General features: G+C 38.3%; 1 protein-coding gene across 1 annotated transcript in view; it reads left to right on the plus strand.

Annotated features, from left to right (window-relative positions):
• LOC122796914 (aryl hydrocarbon receptor repressor-like) overlaps positions 1-13,118 on the plus strand; it is a 325,581-nt gene extending 312,463 nt beyond the window's left edge. Inside the window, exons 7-8 of the mRNA XM_044065672.1 lie at positions 9,465-9,606; positions 10,250-13,118. Of these exons, the coding sequence (XP_043921607.1) occupies positions 9,465-9,606; positions 10,250-11,381 (1,274 nt within the window). The 3' untranslated portion in view covers positions 11,382-13,118. The remainder of the gene's footprint in view (positions 1-9,464; positions 9,607-10,249) is intronic.
• The last annotated feature ends 7,249 nt before the right edge of the window (positions 13,119-20,367 follow it).

A 20,367-nucleotide genomic window follows, 5' to 3' on the forward strand; every position in this document is an offset into this window, starting at 1 on the left:
ATGTGCATGAAAGGGAAGAAAAGATATTTCCTAGAGTGATAAACCAATGGAAGAGGTTGTTTCAGCCTGGAGTGATATTAGTGTGGAGATGTTGTAGAAGAGATATAATTTGATCTGACTTAATATGCTAAGTAGAATGATGGTATGCATGGTAGAGGTGTGGGACGGATGTTTTTTTTTTTTTTTTGGTTCTTCCGTGGTCACTTTCCTTTAAGTTGTTGTGCTCCACTTAAAAAATTCCATAACGTTCAATACTTCTATCCTATCTCACTTTTCCGTGGAAATACCAATAATATTCATTCTTTCATTAGTATTTATACCTTTTCTGGCAACACAGTGTCATGTTTACTATTTATTTCACACTTCTTAACTGAGTTAGTGAACTGGTCTAAGGATCCTTTTAAGTCACCACTAAAGTCGCATAATAATCATAAACATATGACAATACAGTTGTATATCAGTCATTGCACAAACAAGCATTGCAAGTTGTTAGGTTATACTGTGTCAGATATACCCTCATGCATGGTCTAGAATAATCTATGTATAGTATGCAATTTATATGCATTATATAAAATGTTGTTTGTGCATTCTTGTCTAAGTAATGTGTAGATAAAAATTAACACAATATACATTAAGTTGTACTGTACATATACCAAAATACACACCAATGTTCAGTTTTAACATAAATCATTAACAGAAAGAGATTTATAGGTATTTTGTACTTTTAGATTATTCCTTAAAGTTGTATTTCTTATATATTATGGAAAACTATTTCAAGTATCTTGTAAGATTTTGTAAAATAATTTTTCTCCAAAAGTTGGATTGAAGGGGAGCCAAACTAGAACCATTCTTTCCTATAGGTTCATAGGCAAGAACTAGGCTAGCTACCCTTGTGGACTATTTTAATTCTAGCCAATTTCCCTTCCCCAAGGTGAGCATCAAACCCCATACTTGGCGTTTGTGAGGCAAACAACTTAAATGTTATACCAACTGCTTTCTTTCAGTTTATTAGCCTGATGTACATCGATGGGGACATTTCAATTGAATCAACACATTTTGAACTATAGCTTCTGCAGGATACTGAAAGTTAGGATTCTGATTAAGCCGTATGCCTAGTACTATCAGAAATGTTCTTATAGTGGGAACTTTCTATATGGATCCCTATTCAATAAAGCTAAATTGTTCTTCTGTTGCTGAGAAGTGCCTAATATCATTACTGTAAACTTGTTGCAATTTATTACTATCTTATAAAAGGTTAAGCAATTCCACAATTGAGGAAAATCTTTTTAGACAGAAGATTATAACCGTTACTGTGTTGTTTGAGTTCAGTATTAAAATGGTCATCTGCATCCATAATTATGTTTAGACTGGGTTGATTGTAGGGCAGATTGTTATTTTGTTACACTGTCAGTGATGGAATGATATGAGAGTTTTTAAGTAAGTTATAGTTAACACTATCAAATACATAATTTAAATCAGTGAATATGGCTCCTGTATGTTGTCCATTTTCACTCTTTGGGATAACATTATTTATGAAAAAGTAAGTTGTGATCTTACATTATCCAGACCATCCACTTCAGACTACTATACTGGTTACAGTAGCAGCTCCAAGCCAGCATTCAGGCTTCTCTCCAAAGCTTCAGCTTCTTCACTAATTCCCACAATGCACTGCTCTATCCCTGGCTCCCTAGATTGTGTGTGCTGACATTGAGTTCAAAGATGGATCTCCAGAGTTCGAGATTGAAACCAGTAAGTGATATTAATTTTGAGAATTCTTTAGGATGCTAGCTATATATCTTCTCCTGTTTTCCCCATTTTTCTAATGTATAATTATTTCTGTAATTAAAAAAAAAATCCTGTCAAACCTCTGCTTCCTTTAAGGCAGATGGTCAAATATCTCTGCTTATTATTTCTTTCACAGCTCTCAACTTAGTCAGAATTTCTTCTTTTATCTGCAGTTTATCATTATCTTTCTCATACTGTGTTAATTTGTTTTAAGCAGTTGCTGTATAATGGTAAAGTACTCATCCAGCATTTTTTAATCAGGGCCTTCTTGAGATTACACTTGCTGATTTCTATTCTTTACAGTGTATTTATTAGCTGTTATTGTGCTTGCTGCTGTAGCAGATAGTGCTGTTGTCTCACAGGAAGAGGTTCCCTGGTTTGATTCTTGGCTGAAGTGGCTTCTGTGCTGAGTCTGCAAGTCTTCCCTGTGTTCGTATGGGTTTTCTCCAGGTGCTCTAGTTTCCTCCCACATTCCAAAGACACACATTAGGTGGACTGGATACTCTAAATTGGTCATACGTGTGAGCGTGTGTGTGGTGTGGAAGAACAACCGTGGCAGGGCTAGCCATTCAGCAGTGTAATCCTTGTCTTTAGACGATTGTCACTGTTGAAGTGGCACCCCAACCACATGTACAAAAGTGAGAAAAACAGTCGTGGATGGATGGATGGATGGATGGATTGATGGATGGATGGATTGTGCTTGCTGAGCACTTAATATGGATAAGGCTCTGGATTCAAAAGATGGCCACAAGAACATGCACAATTTGTGAATGGTGTACTTGGGGCTGGAAGATCTCTGAGAGGCTAATAATATATGTAAGGCCTTCAAACATAAGACTGTTCAGAAATGGAGAAGCAAAGTAATTAACAGGCTTACTGCCCTCAGATGAAACTAAGCATGCAGACAAGGATGATAAAGAAATCAATAAAAGAGAAAATGAAGTGAGATGAGGTTAGGTGTGGAAGAAGGCCTCCTTTGTCCAAACACCCTAAGTTGGAGCCCAATCTGTTGGAGTTGTACAAGCCCTTCCTCAGCATTCCCTTTTAGGGGTATCTCTCCTGGGAATAACTTTAGCTTCTGGTCCTTCCCAAAGGAAAATAATGTGCCACTTTTCCACTAAGAGGGAGCTTTCTAAATATTTGGAGTCCTATCCATCTTCAATTCTTTCTACCAGGACTGCCAGGTTTGTCAGGTGTCTTCCCCTCCACATTAACTGGGATTGTATAATGTGGGCTTTAATTAAGACTCACATTCATTGTGTGTCCTCCCATCCCCCCTCTATCTTGTGTCTGCAGGCTAAATCAACCTCTCATGTTTCCTTAAGCATTTTTTCAGCTTCAGGAGATTTGGAGCCAAGAGGTATTTCAGCACAGTCTATTTTGGCACCAACTCGACTTCTTGCTCCTTTGGCATGACACCTCTAGCTCCTGCTGTCTCAACTCCAAGGCTACCTAGGCACTGGGATTCTGCCATTGAGCGTTCCAGGTCAGTACTGATCACAATCATCTTGGGGCGACTTTCAATATCCTAGTCTTTGGTATTTAGTATTTAATCACACAGTGCCAAAGCCAGTTTCAAGGTTGACAGTGCCTTCAATGCCAGTGTCCTTCATTGCTGGACCATCAGTGTTACTGCCTTCTGTGCTGATATCTGTCTGAATATTGGCTGCATCAGCCCTGACAGATACAGAGATGGCCTTCATATTTCATGACAGGATCATAATTCTACCCTTAGCTAGAACAGATACATGATAAACTTTGACTTTATCCTAAGACACACATCAGTCATCAGATTTACATGAAGACCATGGATCTCAGAGACAGTCATATCTGAAAGGTCATAGAAGGCTTCGATCTTTGGCAGATAATCCGTCTTCAGGAAATTTGTCTAAATCTCCCAAACCCTGAATGTCCAGGGAAGAGAATATGAAAACGTAGACACACTGATTCCACTGCAGAGTCATTCACACCATACTCAGATCTCAGTGAAGGGGAGTGGGAAGTGGAGTGGAAGAGAAGGGGGGAGGGCTCCCCACAGTCCTTTCCTGAAGATATCAAAAATAGTGAAATATTAGAATTAATGAGGCAAACAGGTCTGTTGACCCCCCCCAACCATGAAAAATTCTGTACAAGGCATTTTATACTGCCTTATCCGTGTCTTGGGTGATTTTCCTTGTGGACGATAAGTTTGATCTGGTTGAGCAGTAAACATGTTGAGAACTGGATGTGCTGGAACCCTCATATAGCAAACTTGACAAAATCTTCTACCCAATCAAGGACAGACCACAATGGAGTAAGCAAACACTGGTAGGCTCAACTGTGATAGTACTGGCTGCACAAAAAGAGCCCACTGATGATAGCCCAGCACTTCATCCTCTGAGACAGAGATGAAGTGGTTGAACTGAATGGAGAAGCATGACATCATGTCAGGTAATTTTGCCATTAGGGCTCTTAATTACCTGATGTACATAACTGCATTCCAGTGAGAATTAGTACAGCAAAACATTAGGCTCATACCTTTGAACTGTACAGATTTTTGCAAAATGTCCAGATTTTTGCCTCATATTTTTGGTGTGTCCCTTCTAAAATCTGTACTTTTCTGGCAAATAGCTGAGGATTAAAGTCATTAAATAATGACAAACATTTGTATTTAAGACTACACACCCTTAAGAATATTCATGCTAATGCAAAACCTATTATTCTATCAACTTTCTAAGTCTTTAAGAGCAATATTTAAAATCTGTCCCTATTTGTCCCCCCATCATTTTAGGCTTTGTCCAGATTTTTTGCTCTAAGAGGTTGAGATGTATGATTATTTTTATTTATTTATTTTATTTTAACTTCCCCTTTGATTGGTCCTTTACTTTTGGGCAACGGGTGAAAGAAAAATTGCTAAAAACGAACAACAGGACAGGACTTTCTTTGTCACTGTGGTCAGGTTTGTGGCCACATAAAAGCCCTTTGCCAAGATTTTGTGGCATAATAAATTCCAATGGCAACCTTTCAAACAGTTTTCATGCTGAAGTTCCTGTGGCTGCAGTGGCTCCTTCAATGGAACCTGCCAGTGATACAGGGGTGGCCTGCACTACTTATCATTCTGCAGCCTTCCCTTTGGGAAGCAGCAACAGAACACCCTGAGAACTTTCCCAACAGTCCCTCTCTGGAGGCAGTTGGTGATCATTATTTCCCTCCACTAGCAAGTGTGGTTGGCCATCATACAAAACAAATGGATACAGTAAATCATATCCATGAGGCTGTATAATTCCCTTTCAGAAAATACCCAATCCTACCCCCCCCCATTTCCAGACACAACACCCCATGAAAAGGGGGCTGTCAGGATAGAATTCACCCTTCTTCAGACAACAGCCATCCAAGGTCACACTAAAGCAGAAAGAGTCCAGCGTTTCCTCAAGCTTCTTTTGGTAACCAATAGACACAACACATTAGAACAGTCCTAGGTCTCAGTTGTCTAAATCTTTATGTCAAGTGAAGAAAGTTAAAGATGTTCACAGTGCAGTTAATCCTTCCTTGTCTACTGGCAGGAGATAGGCATCCTGAAAATCCAGTGAGCACATTCAATCTGCATATAAAAATCGCCAAGTCCTCCATGAGATTTCTGTGGTACTTTCTGAGAGCCAGTCACTATCTTCAGAGACCTATTTGTCTCACCATAGCATTCAAGGTGCTCACCAAATGCATGGTAAAGTTAGCTGCTTATATGTCTACAGAATAAATTAGTGTAAGTTATTTCTTCTTGGTCATGCAGTGCAGAAGTACAATGTATATCTGGTTTGTGCAGCACAGATTTATGTTGTGATTGTCATTTTTGCTATTATGCACAAGTTCTGGGTGGCATAGTCACAATACCACTGTTGCTGTACCTTGCATAAGTACCCCAGTACATACAATGTGCTCAAAAACATTTAATAAAACAAGCAGTCCTCACGTTTAGGCTGCCCTTATAACTAATTTCCCACCATCAGAATTATCCAAATGAAATATCAGTGTTGCCATATAAACATGTCTACTGCATCTTTCACATGAACTCCAACTCCATTTTCCTGCCCCTACAGCAGCTACAATCCATTTTGATATGACTCTCTAGATGCTACAAACTGAAATGACGTCTCTACTATTCTTACTAAAAATTAGTCCTGCACATGCTCAAAGTAAGTGGTATGATATACACTACCTGTGTATCATTGACATGTAATAGTAGCACAGACAGCAGAGGAGTCCATGGTTCTTATTCGTTTTACATACCTGTGCCTTATCCTTTGTTAAATCTGTGACTGTATTTCTAGGATAACTTAAAACGTTCCCACTGTTTAAATAATCCAAACCATCATTCTCTGTGCACAGAATTACCAACAGATACCTTTTGAGGAGAGGAGTTGCCAGTTATCTGTGCAGTTGGAAGTCATCTAGGGGGTACTGGTTAGGGCTGCTTGCATGAAGCCATGTAGTTAATGCTCAGGTAGTATCCTTACCAGGAGTGGGGGTACTGTTCAATTGCAAGCACCTGTTAGGCAGGTGACCCATATGGCCTAGTACCTCTCAAATTGCAGACATTGAAAATAAATACAAAAACCTTGAAAAGTTGGAACATCCAGCTAAAAATCTGGACATTTAATTAGTGTATGAATACTAAATAGCACATAACTCTTCCCTCTGCCAGTAGAAATGTGGGATACTACTCAGAAACATGTTTACAAAACAGAGAGTGAAAAAATATGGAAAGAAATAAGCACATTATCAAAGATACAGTGTAAACTCTGCAGACTTTAATATAAAGTGTACTGCAAAGGTGTACCACCCAAGGTTTTGCTTTTGCTTCTGAAAAAGAGAGATGAAAGAGAGAGAAATTTGTGTCCTCTTTATTTAAATTATTGGTGCCAGTTATATATTGGATGTGTAGTGTGGTTTGCTGTGTACAAGATAGCTTACAAAATTATGTATGGGGATTCAGAAACTTGTGAGAAGAGGTAAATCAAACCTGAAAACAGGTACATACCTCCAGAAACAGGCACATCATGTGCAGGGATAAACTAGGCCTGAAAATGCATTCCTCCAAAATAGGGGCAGTTGAAAGATATGTTTCGTAGAGCTCTGTCCAGTAAAGCATTGTGAGATCTCCTTATAGTTCCATGATCCATAATTGAAGGGTAGATTTTGGGTGTGATGCTAGGCAAGTAGTGTTTTGTGTTTGTACAGCATAACATTACAGCATAATGCTTAATAAAGGACAAAGTCAGAGCAATGTTACAGAGGGCAATCCATGCTGAAGGCAGCAGAATTATAGTGAGGGACCATTACCAGGCCTATTGGTCAGAGATCCCTTATGAAAAGCTTAGCTATTCATTATGGCAGACAGTCCAATCTGTATGTAGGTTCAGAGAAAATGCTTCTGCATCGTAATGTTCTCAGCTGGGCAGGCACTTCAAAGAGGAAATATCAGCTTTGAGTGAAATAACTCATCAGGGCCTTGCTAATGGACCTGCAATGAATGCTGAAAAGGTATGTTTATGTCAAAGGTGGAAGAAGATTCATCCAGTTGATTTCCAGTAATTCATGATGATCATCAAACTTTGCCTTACATATTGTGGCTTGAGCCCATGTTCATTGAGGTGAATTGTTTTTTGACTTGATGTAGAGGTTCCATTAATTTTCCAGATGTTGTCAGTTGAAGATAAGGTATGTTACTGACTGCCCAGAAAGAGGCTTTAGTGACCCCTTATCTCGAAGAATATGAAACTTGATTCTGTCCATCTGGATAACTTTAGATCCATTTCCAACCTTTCTTTCTTAGATAAGACTTTGGAGAAGGATCTGGCTGCTAGATTCAAGAGTCAGCAGACAGCCCATGGCTTTCCAAGTCCTTTTCAGTCAAGCTCCCAGAGACAACAGGGTTAATGACTCCGGACACGTTGTCCTGTCTTGTGGTATTCATGTTACTTCAGGGGTGGTATTGTTCTTTATTGTGTTTGCTTCCTTTTGGAGAAACCAGGAGAAGGTATGGGATGAGTTATCATAGCTATGGTAAGGATTCTTAACTGTACTTCTCATCTTCATCTGACATACTTTCTTTGGGTGTGGGCTATGCTGTGGAGTACTATATACCTGGTATCCAAAGCTTGCCAAGGAAAACTGGTTGTGACTGTATCCTGAAAAACACTGAGGTCCTGAAAGCATAGGCAACATTACACTAATTGCCCATTCATCACATTAGTCTATTATTTTTTTTTCTTCGCTGGGATGTTTTGAATTGCAGTAGTATGAGTGCAAGATCTTGGAGCTGTGCCTCATCAGGAGCTCGATGTTGGCAATGGTATAAACTTATTTTTTTTTCCTTGTTAGGAATTTTGCCAGGATTAAGCAGCTTATTCCTGAAAATGATCTAGCTGTGGTTGTCGTGTTGTTTTATCAACTAAGTTAGATTACAACATCCTGTACATGGAGCTACCTGCATGTGACTTGTGCTGGCTTCAGTTGCTAAAGAGTACTGTAACCAGGTTACTAAGGGAGATGCCCAAGTTGTTGTAACTCTGTGATGATATTTTCAACTTCAACTTGAATATGCATTAAGATTATTCTTGAAGGACATTACAGGCTGAGTTATACTTATTATAAGAAGTTTATTCCATAATCTTGGTAACAGTTGCTCAGTGCACCAATTATCTTTTTTTTTCTGTTATGCATACATATCACTATTAGTCTGCCTGATCCAATGTCACTTCACAGGCAGTACATTCTGAACATACACTTTCAAATACGAGTAGATCAGGCACTGCAATGTAGCTAAGGCAGAGGTTACCTTTAGGTAACCTAGAAGAAAAAGAAAAGGAATATATTGACAGTTGTTGTCACGAACATAAAATTATGAGAAAATACTCTCCTAAGTAATATAGCCTGAGCAGCAGTGACACAATAACTTCAGTTAAGAGCAGTAACATGACCTCATACATGTAGACACATATAGGTCTACTTGAGAACACCGACAGATCGAAACGCCGACGACGAGAACACCAAGACCGGAAGACCAACGATGGAAATAACCGACAGTTCGAAATCCCAATGCTGAAAACACTGACATGTGAAACAAGCGCGAATGTGTAAGTATGCGATAGTGACGGACGTTAGGGTGCAGGTAAGGTAAGTGTGCTTTAGTGACAGACTGTAGGGTTAGGGTGCGGGTAAGGTAAATGTGCGATAGTGATGGACTTTCGGGTTAGGGTGCGGGTAAGGTAAGTGTGCGATAGTGACGGACTTTAAGGTTAGGGTGCAGGTATGGTAAGTGTGCGATAGTGATGGGCTTTAGGGTTAGGGTGCGGGTAAGGTAAGTGTGTGATAGTGATGGACCTTAGGGTTAGGGTTTGGGTTAAGGTAAGTGCATAGATAGTTGTGTATGTAAGGTTTAGTGTAGGTTTAAGGTTTTTGGTGTGCTTATGTTGTGTGTGTGTTGTGAGTCGGTGTTATGGTGTTTGGTAATGTGGACTGTCGGTTTTGTATGGTTTCGGTGTTTTGGTGTCAGTGTTTTGGCTGTCGGGTTTGTGGTGTGTCGGTGTAGTGTAGGGGATCCCCACATATACACAGCACATTGACATATATTAATCATATGATTATCTGCATCACTGATAAAATATTGTCCAAATATAATGTTTCTTTCTCTTTTTTGACAGTGGTAAACAGTGGAGAAAATGGTCTTTCTGTATTCAGAGTTCGCACAAGCAATGATCAGTGGGTGTGGGTACAAGCTAGTAATCAACGTTTATACACAAATGACAATCCAGACTATATGCTTACCCCACAGCAAACTACAAAGTAAGTGTTTTTTTTTTTTTTTTGCTTGTTGCTTGTTGCACTAAAAGATTTAGTTAACGAGATAAACATCTGTATATATAATAAATATTCCAATTTTCTTCTAGTAGCACAGAGTAAATTTAGTAGGTTATACATTTGAACCAATACACTCAATCAGCTGGGTTTGGAAACAAACCCGGTTCTTTCTTGAATCAGCTGGGAAAAGGATGGCTGAACATGCAGTGGTAGTTCTTTTTATGTAGAAAGCAGACATTGTACATTATGTCTCAGTTACCACCTTATGGAGCTGAGGTAAAGCAATAATGTAAGCCCCAGCAATGTTTTAAGTCAAACACAGGGCACATGATCCAGACAGGAGGAATGCAGCACCCTAAAAGGCACTTATGTGTGTAAGCATCAAGGAAGCAGAAAAACAAAAATGTTGTAACAGTATAAGGTAGCAACGTACATCCCTTCGACCTGTCTTCTTATTAGTCGGTATTACATTAGGGAAGGGTGATAAAGTCAGTAAAGAAATTCATACATAGCATCCCATGAACAATGCAACATCAGTAAAGGGAAAATAAATTAAGCATTTTTTTTTTGCTTCATAGATTCTGTTTAAACCCAAGACTAATTATATATTAATTTATCTTTCTGCTAGTGTCAAGGATGAAGGAGCAAACATGAAGAAACAAGTTAATGCGAGTGGATACAGTGGAGGCCAGGAAGCCCATCAGTACAACTTCTGCAATGACATGATCAGGAACCCCAAACATCTTGGATGGCCCAGAGGAGCAATCAAAGAGGAGAGTGATCAGACATTTGAAACCTGCAGAAGTCAGGACTGCTTTAGCCATGATGAACCACTTAACTACTGTAAATCATTTCCAGACACACAGAAAGCTTCCACTAGCAGCAGTGCATGGACACTAAAGACATACCCAGGTTCTTGTGCCACAAGGGTTTGTCATCGTATGAGTACTCTTTCAAACAGAATGGGAAAACCATATTACCGTGCCAACCATGGCATTCCACAAATGACTACTGGTTACCACCATAAGGAAGGTACAAACCCTGACCAGTCTTTTTCTGATTTACAACTTCTTAACCTGGAAAATTGCCCAGTGGAAAATATGAAAGGACACAAAGCATTAGTATCTCCTGTCATTTATTACAACACTGGGATGCCACATGATGTTCCAATCAAAGCAGAGACAGGATTAAACTCAAAAAATGCAACAGACCCTTATTTAGTTTCTCAAAACCACATGTGGGTGCGTAAAGATGAAATGGGAAGAAGATGTATAACTAGTTTCCAAAAAGAAACTCAGCTAAAAGCTGAAGTCACAATGGGTGCACAGTTGTCACCTTGTCAGAAAGCAAAACTTACAAATAGTGTTGCACAGCAACAGCACTACCTTACAGGAGCAGACTCCACCAACTGTCCTTCCATGCACAGAGGGTACAGAGAAGAATATAACAAAGGAGAAATTAAGTTTAATCTGCAGCAGTTATCTTACATGGCAAATTCCTCCAGTGTTCAGATCTCAAACAATTTAAATGGTTCATCATTTGGGCAAACCCTACCAGAAGACAAAATTTTGAGTAACCAGGCATGCAAACTACAGAACAATTTCAATATGCACAGTCTTGCCCAGAATATCAAGCAAGAACCATTGGATTCCCCACCATGGTCTGACAACAGTCAAGAGGTCATACAGTCAGACTGTGTTATGGAAGGCTGTTTGACAAATCCTGTGACAGAGAAAACATCATTTTTATTTCTACAATGAACCAGGATTTTTATTTTCCAACTTTGGCCTTTATCATTTCCAGAGAAAATGGCATCTCAGGAACATTATGTCAATATGAAGGTTTTGATTTCACATAAATGTGATGCAAGTCATTGTTTTCTAATTTAAGCTGGTATCTGTTTGATTCTGGTCTATACATTATGTAGTTGGAAGACAGATCTCAGTGTACCTAAAAGACTGACCCTCTGTTAATGTTGCTTAGACATTCAGGCAAGTAAATCGTGTTAAGTGTTCTATGGCACTTAAAGGTAAAATGCAAGATTGTTGCATACCTCATCAATACTTTGGGGAAAAGGCAGTAATGTAACTGCTGAAATGTGCAACGGAGGTATATATGGCCAGTACGCAGTTAACATATGTTGAATGCAGTGGGGGTTCTCCAAAAAGTGATGAAATCAGAAGTGCAAAAAAGCATTTAACCTGGGGGGATAGGGATAGGGGGAGCATACATCTGTGTGTGTGTGCATGTCAGTGCCCGGGTCTTACCTTGTCATAAATATTATGCATATGTAAGGGTTATCAGGACTAGCAATGAATTATGTATGTACATGTTGGAAAATGGTTATCTCAAGTAACATCCTTTGCCTTACTGCAGTCTCTGTCTTTCTTTTACATTACATCACTTTTTGATCTTGTATGATGCAAAATCCTCAGATATTTATAATTTAAGGTACTGCAATAGGAACTCATGATATTTTATTTTTATTCTTTGATTATGCTGAGCCTTTTTACTGTTTAAACTAAGTAATTTAGCTCAGTATATAACCCATCTTTAGTCGGTCGTAGTTACACAGAATTAGTTTTCTTTCAGGCATTCACCAGTACACTAAAACTGATCATTTTCAGAACTTATTAGCTTGAACACAGATAGATATGTACCATACTATTACTTCTTCTGTCCCTCTCACATATGACAGAAATAACTGCTGCAGCCAACTTCATTTGCAGTGACAATAGATTATTTAATAATGGCATATTTTCCCGTCCTATATTGCACTTCTTTAAGAATTATTAAATGTAATTTTACAACTGCATCTAAAGTCATGTTAAAAGCATGTTCCCAAAACCTTATCTGTTTTTAAAACAGAGTATTTTGATTTTATGCAGTGTGCTCACTGTAATTTTATACTTTGCTGCATCATTTTAGTATTTTTGTTATCATTCAGTCAACTACTGCTGTATCTGTCTTCCATCATTTTTTGTAGGAACTTATTTTAAACTTTGCAAAATCTACCGCTAAGATCATTTAGTTGATTTGATGTATATGTACGCATGTGCGCACTTGCATATATATATAAGACTACATATATACATATATAATACAGCCATACTGGTAAACTTACCTTTTCATCTAATTGTCTGTGTCTGCTAAGCTTTCAGAAGACTGTGAGCAGCAGGATTTTGGTAAAGCACAAAACTTATTCGTGCATTTACTGTTATCATTTTTAGTATTTGCCTAGTTTGCTTACCATTCAGTTTTTTTCATTATCAGATTCTGATTCCCTCTCCTTTGTCTCTCTCCATCTTCTTGCACTCTGTCTCTTTCTTTCTGTTTTGCAACTTACATTACCTGTCCCTGTTCCTCTTTTACCTTGAGTAAAATTTAGCCAGTTTAATAACCCAACTTCCATTTCATGTTTTACTTTGATTTTATCTTCCTACATTTAATGTTGTGTCTTTCGGCTTTTCCTGGTTAGGGGTCGCCACAGCAGAACTCCAGTCCGCTAATGATTGGCAGTAGATTTTTACGTGCCGAGTTGCTGGCCCTGACGCACAACCTTCAACGAAGGTACGCCCATTCATGCATGTCTCCACACAGAAGACGCTCTAGCTGAGAATCGAACAGGACAACGTCTTACTGTGAGGCGACAACGCTACCGCAGCACCTCCTACATTTAATGAAAAGTCAAATTTCAACAAAAATAGGGTAACATGGTAGTAGTCTACTCTTAATTCTGTTTTTCATGGTCTGAGGTTTAATCCTGCCCTCTGGATACTGTCTGGGTAGAATTTGTATGTTTCCCATCTCTGCACTGGTTTTCTCTGGTCTGATTACCTCTGCTTCCTTTTATGAACCACATGCATGCTTTGGATTAAGCTGACTGGCTACTCAGTTAAGTTGTCTCTTGTTTTGTGCCATGTGGATTTTCCTTATTTGGATTAAAATGAAATAAATCAGTTTTATTTTTGTCTACAGTGCATGCATTTGCAATTATTTCTTTTTGCTAGTCCTTAACTAAAACTATGCATGTTTAGAATTAATTTTCCGTCACTTAGATAATGTTGAAAATTCTAACTGCATATCTCACCACATTCTTTTGACATTTACCATTAGTTTCAGTCCTGGTCTTGTATGCCACTTCTGCAGTAACACAGACATTCAGTCAGAACAGTAATTTTAAACATTAATTACTGAGACCTCCTTGTCGAATTACAGCAGTAGCATAAAATGTAGCAAATCGGTCCCTACTGTGCTTAATACTGTTTAAATATTAAGAAAGAAAAGAATTGCTTCTTCCAGTCCATGTTTCTGCAGCACTGAGGTATTTTTAATTACAGGTCCATGAAAGATATTGTCTCTTAAAATTATAAAAGAACACTATTTTCAGTATAACCTATTTTCATTCAGATTTTCTGATTTTCCTTTTCTTGTTAATATGTTTTTGACATGTAAATGTAGGTAGATGCATTAAGACCCCATAAGTTAGCAAGTCATGTGACCATTCATGATGGGAACTTGTGATTGTCAGTGGCCTAGAATAAAAGGTTATAAGGAGAAGAATAGTTTTACCTTCCCTTTCTTCTGTGTACATTGTATCTCACTGCACTACCAGACAGAAGCCATAGTGGCATATTATGTGAATAGTGTAGTTTAAGAATCTATCATGAATGCCTATAGAATATGCCTGTATAAGCATATCATGGATGATTCAACCATAGAATAAACAGTGGAAAAGGTTGAATGTATACCCCCCTTGTAAGCAAGATGTTGGCAGTACGAGTGTGAATGTACAGAAATTGGAAATTATAGCTATCAATTAACTTGTCGAATGCATGTGGCATGGTAGCAAAGGAACAAGTAATCTAATGAAAAATGTTGATTATATCCCTGCCTAACAACATCAGAGGGTCAGTCACCAAGTCAGTGGGGTATGTTTTAAATATCATGGCAGACTGGAGTTAGAGACAAAGGATTTAATAAAAAATCATTTATATCAAAGAGTAAAACCGTTAAAACATATTCCACGTGTCCATAGTTATAAGGTCAAGGTTCCATTATACAAGTTTGTGTTTTATGACAGTTTGAATAACTGAAGTTCATTTGTTACAACATGGTGTCCATCTTGTCTGTTTTCAGACACTAACTGATTATGTCTGACTCCACAGTTTTATAGACCCATTTGTTTGAAAGCATTAGAGTAGCTGACGTCCTACTAAAATTTTCAAAAAATGAACAGTGTTTGGTTATACTAGTGACTAATTCATCAAAATGGGTGAATTACACTAGCATGATAATATGAATGTAATTATAAAATATGCTATTTATATGAAGCACACTGAATGGAGCAAGAAGGATTTTTATGCTGCACCGTCATAATGAAGCACTTTTAAATAATTAATTCTGAGAATATGAAAAGCATTTTTTCTAAAAGCATTTGAGTAATAACATACAACAAATAATACGAACAGGTATAAAGCATGATATAAAATCTGAGAACTGGCACTGTGCCATTCAAAATACATATACATATGCAAATGCATAACATATACTGATTCATATTGTTGTTTTTCTATATTGTATACCTAAATAATGTTCTGGGAAATTTGCACTTGACAAATAATATGTTATATAAAGCTGAAGTGTTTTTATAAAGAAGAAGAAATGACGGTTCATTTCAGCAACATAAATGGCAAATGCTTTGAACTACACGCACAAAATGTTGTTTCATAAAGGAAGTCTGTGCCTTTTAGCAATGTAAATTATGTTTAAGGAATTAAAAGCTGGCAGGTACATTTCTGACTATAGTTTAGCAATTGTTTCCTTTTCATGTAACATGGCTTTCTTTTGGTTATTATGTGCATAATTCATGCGGACATACTTTCTGTTCTTTATCATGTCAGTAATACCATATAAGTCTGATAGTACCAGCATTATGACGCCTGATCATCTTGTATATGTACAGGTTATTAAATGTGTTCTGTCCATTAAATCACATTTCTTACAATTGTGGTTCTCTGACTCAGTAAAACACCAATTCTGACTAGAATTCTAAGCACTGAAGAGTTTTCTGAAGAAGAGAAAAAACACTGGGTTACAGCTTTTAGTTTCACATTTGAATGCATCAATTTTTTATCAACCACAGAGTGTCCATAGTTATGATGACTTCTGCAGAATAACTTGAAGACACACATTTAACTCATGATTGTTTGCACCTTTAACATAATTTTCGTTCTTAAATGCACACTGCATAATAGATAAAAAAAAAAAAACACTTTAGAAAGAGAAGACTTTATAGCACAAAGTGTTATAAAGTTTAGCTCTCTCCTGAATGGACCTAGGTTGTCCAGGCAATGCAAAATTTAGGTTTTTACATCATTATGGTTTACTTAGTAATTCTCACGTGAAAGAAATCTACAGTGATCTACTATTGTGGCTATTATATTATCTCAGATGTTTTCATACAGCAATTTACTAAAGCCTATTAAAAGTTTTCTAACATATTTAGTCAGACCTTGTCATATGCAGGTCAATGCCTTGACAGGGGAGTGCCTTGTAGGATTAGATAAGTCTTGAAAAGATTGCTTGTCAGACCCAGGTCTACAGAGAAGGGATGTTGTGTTTCCCTATCTCCCCAAATTATTAAACTTCCTCTCAGCACAATATAGCTGCCGCTATACCTAAGTGCACACTGTGACCATTTATCGTGCAGAAGACATCCAGAAAGGCATCACCTGAAATTGAAAGAGTGTTGCAATATTCACATTTTGAATTAATAACCATGTTAGATGTAGTAGAACTTGCAAGCATTTATCATATGTATGTGAGTGGATCAGTCAACCATCTTATCCTGGTAGGAAGATCAGGGAAGGAGCCATGACCTTAGAAACATTTACTATGATCTCTTAGATCTGGAATCAGACCACTCACAGTTCCCCTATGCATTTTATTTTTTTTTAAATATTAAATGTCCTGCTTCCAAATAGATAACTGGGTCTCTCGAAAGTAGGAAATTTCTGCCCTCCTAAGGCCATGAGTGGTAAGAAATACCAAGTCAATAGGGCTGTGCATAATCTCTAATGATTATCTGTGCTCCTAAAAGAGCAGTATTCCCTCTAGTTCCCTTGAACTGTCAGTAGACAGTGGCCTGGCAGATAGGACATAGATTTTTTTCAATTTTTACAATCTTCACCAATAACTGCCTTTGTCAAAAAATTAATAAATAAATAAAAAATAAAAATAAAAAAACAGTGTTTGGGGTGCCAATTAATGTTTTATTACACAAACAAAATGTTTGTGCTTCTTGGTTTTATTAATAAAGTCAAGAAATGACTGAAAATTGATTGGTGTCAAAAAAAACAAATAACCCTCTCCCTCTTCCTCTGCTCTGATCCTGCTTTAACTATCACAACAAACTTCCAGTCACATCTTTATTAACTCCTTACCTTACCTTATTCAGTTACATCCTTACAGTTAATGACAGTTATCCTAAACTTACTGCAAGCTGTAACATTTAACTCTTCAACCAGTCTCCAGTAACCTAATCAAAATAAATAAAAAAAGAATTCCAATAAGACCTAAATTATTATTTTTGAATTTCTACATATAGCCATTAATTACTTAGTTTCCCTTCACTCCCTCCTAACAAACAGTTGTTTAAGAGCTTCTTAAGTCTGTCAGCTGTGGAAGTAAGACACTAATATATGTGAGAGATGCAATTATACAGCCAAACTGGAGGCAAAGCTCTCTCAACCCAAGACTGGAAGTGACAGTCAAGAGGAGAAGAAAAATACTTGCAACACACCACCAGTCTCACATAGACCTACTAAACCAACACCGGCAAATAACACACATAAATACACAAAAACATACTTGGAGGCTCTAAATAAAAATCTGCAAAAGCAACAGAGACCACCAAAACAGACACCCAAACAGCCTCCACACCCCATCATAAACCATGAAACACACACTTCACATAATCAGTGTGCCACGCAATCACAGCCCTTAAGGCAAAATAACATACCCAACACACTAGTAATAGGTGACTCTATAGTCAGGCACACTGATGTCCCACTAACTAGGCTGGATAAGGAGAAGGTTACAGTTAGCTGCCTGTCGAGCGCCAGGATCCACCACATAACACAAGCACTCAGGTCGCTCCAGAACAAGTACAAATACGACTCTGTCATTGTCCATGTTGGTGTGAATGACCAGAGACGTACCTCCCTGGACTACATGAAAAGAGACATGGCAGAGCTCTCTGATCATGTAGCCCAGGCCGGTATGACCCTGACCCTGAGTAGCATCCTGCCCTCACCAAGAATGATGCCACAGTATAAAGAAAAAATCATCAATTTCAACAACTGGCTAAGTTTTTGGTGTCATTCAAAGGGGATCCAGCATCTATCCACCTGGGATGACATGCTCGACAAGCCACATTGCTTCGCAAGAGATGGCTTGCACCTGTCACCCTTAGGCTTTTGAATACTGGCCAAGGCTTTTGCCACCCCCATAGTGCCTTTTTTAGGCAAGGTTCAAAAGACAAACCCGCCACCGTAAATAGCACAAGTAACCAAAAACTGAGGGTAATGCTACTCAACTCCAGAAGTCTAAACCTTAAAATTCATGAACTCAAGGCACTCCTCAGTATGGAGAACATCGATATCTGTGCAGTAACAGAAACCTGGTTTAAGGCTCCAGAGAGCACCCCAGCACTACCAGGCTATAACTCATACCATACTTTTCGGCCAAAGAACCCGGACCGAAACACAAAAGGCGGGGGTGTATCCATATTCATCAAGGATACCCACACCTCCAGGTTAGTGGTGCAGCACAATGCCTCAGAGATCATCCATGTGCAACTAACAATGGGCAAAACTGCAATTCAAATAGTAACTTGCTGCAGATCACCCACCATGATGCAGGACCCCCAGTCCGCATTTCTGGAGATACTGGAAAATATGAAGGTTCTACCAAACGCCCTAATATTGGGTGATTTCAATTACCCAAACATTAACTTGGAGAACTGCTCAAGTACTAACTCCCTTGCCCAACGCTTTCTAGAATTTATAAACTTGAATGCCCTGGATCAACTGGTCAACACCCCCACCAGAGGTGACAACATACTGGACCTGGTCATCACCAGCATGGGTGACTGGTGTTCTACACCGGAGATCAACCCCTCACTGGTTAGATCAGGCCATAGACTAATCACTCTGGATATCCACATTCCACCCCACCCACAATCAGGGAAACCACCGTGAAAAACTTTTCAAAAGCAAACGTCACATTACTTAAGACCGAGATGGAAAGGTTCACAGCCCCCATGCTAAAGGACAATGCTGTCCAAGCTGCTGAATCCCTTACAAAGACACTCTATGAGCACCTGCAAAAATGCATGGATCGTGCTATCCCAAGCAAAACCAAGACTCACTCCTCCAAGAAAAGGAAACCAGTCTGGTGGACCCCTGCCATAAACAAGCTATACAATAGAAGGAGGAAACTAGTACAGAAAAGAGTAAAATCCCAAGAAGGAAAGATATCCCTGATCAGTATCAGCAAGAAATTGATCCCTCATAAAATCATCCAAGGCTAGCTTCAAAAGAAAAATTGCCAAGGACTCCAAAGATAACCACAAAGCTATGTCAAGAACCATAACCACAAAGCTATGTCAAGAACCTAAGTGGAAACTCTCAGATCTGCTCTGAGTTACTGCAGAATGGCACAAAATACACTGAATCAACTGATATTGCCAACATTCTGGCAGACAGGTTTAGTGCAAACTTTGCCCCCCTCTCACCCCCTAACCATACCAGAGGAATCACTAAAAATGAATAAAAACTGCACAGAACTTACAAGGCAGAACAGTTTAATCAAATAAATAAAATGAAACGTAAACGCTTTCATGACATACAAGTCGCTTCATCAGACAAGTCAAAAACAGTTAAAAACATTGTTATATAAGTTGTCAACTAAAAAATAAATTAATTAATGATTTAAAATTAAAAGGGCAATAAAAACATCTCTAAATATCAAAAGCATTAAACCAATAGATGCTTACAAATAAGCAATACAGAAATGTGCATAAAAAATGTATGTAAAAAGAAACCCAAAAATATATAAATATTTGGACATAGCAACGCATGTGTTAAAAAAGGATATAAAGCTATTTATGTTTCAATGGACGTGCCTTTAAGAAAGGTTTCAAAGAGGACATACTATTGAGACCTGGAGGCTTCTCAGATTAAATCATTAATTAACTGATTTTTTTAATTGACAACTTATATAACAATGTTTTTAACTGTTTTTGACTTGTCTGATGAAGCAACTTGTATGTCATGAAAGCGCTTACATTTCATTTTATTTATTTGATTAAACTGTTCCACCTTGTAAGTTATGTGCGGTTTTTATTCATTTTTAGTGCTACTTCAGTTTACTGCACCATTCTTAACCCTTTGTTCGTTCTTGGCTCTTACATACCAGAAGAATGTAGAGCCCAGGAAATCACTGACACACAGGTTAAAAGAGCCCTATCCAGAGCCAAAAATACAGCTTCAATGGGACTGGACGGTGTCCCAGGCTGTGTCTTACACAAACTCCAAAATGAACTAACCCCTCACCTAAACACACTGTTCAAACTCGGCCTCTCTACAGGCTATATACCCATAGAGTGGCACACAGCAACAGTTATCCCGCTCCACAAAGGTGGAGCCACAACGGACCCCAGGAACTATTGCCCTATATGCC

The sequence above is a fragment of the Protopterus annectens genome, chromosome 3.part0 (genome assembly GCF_019279795.1).
Source record: "Protopterus annectens isolate FY-2018-M chromosome 3.part0, PAN1.0, whole genome shotgun sequence".
NCBI classification, from domain to species: Eukaryota; Metazoa; Chordata; order Ceratodontiformes; family Protopteridae; genus Protopterus; species Protopterus annectens.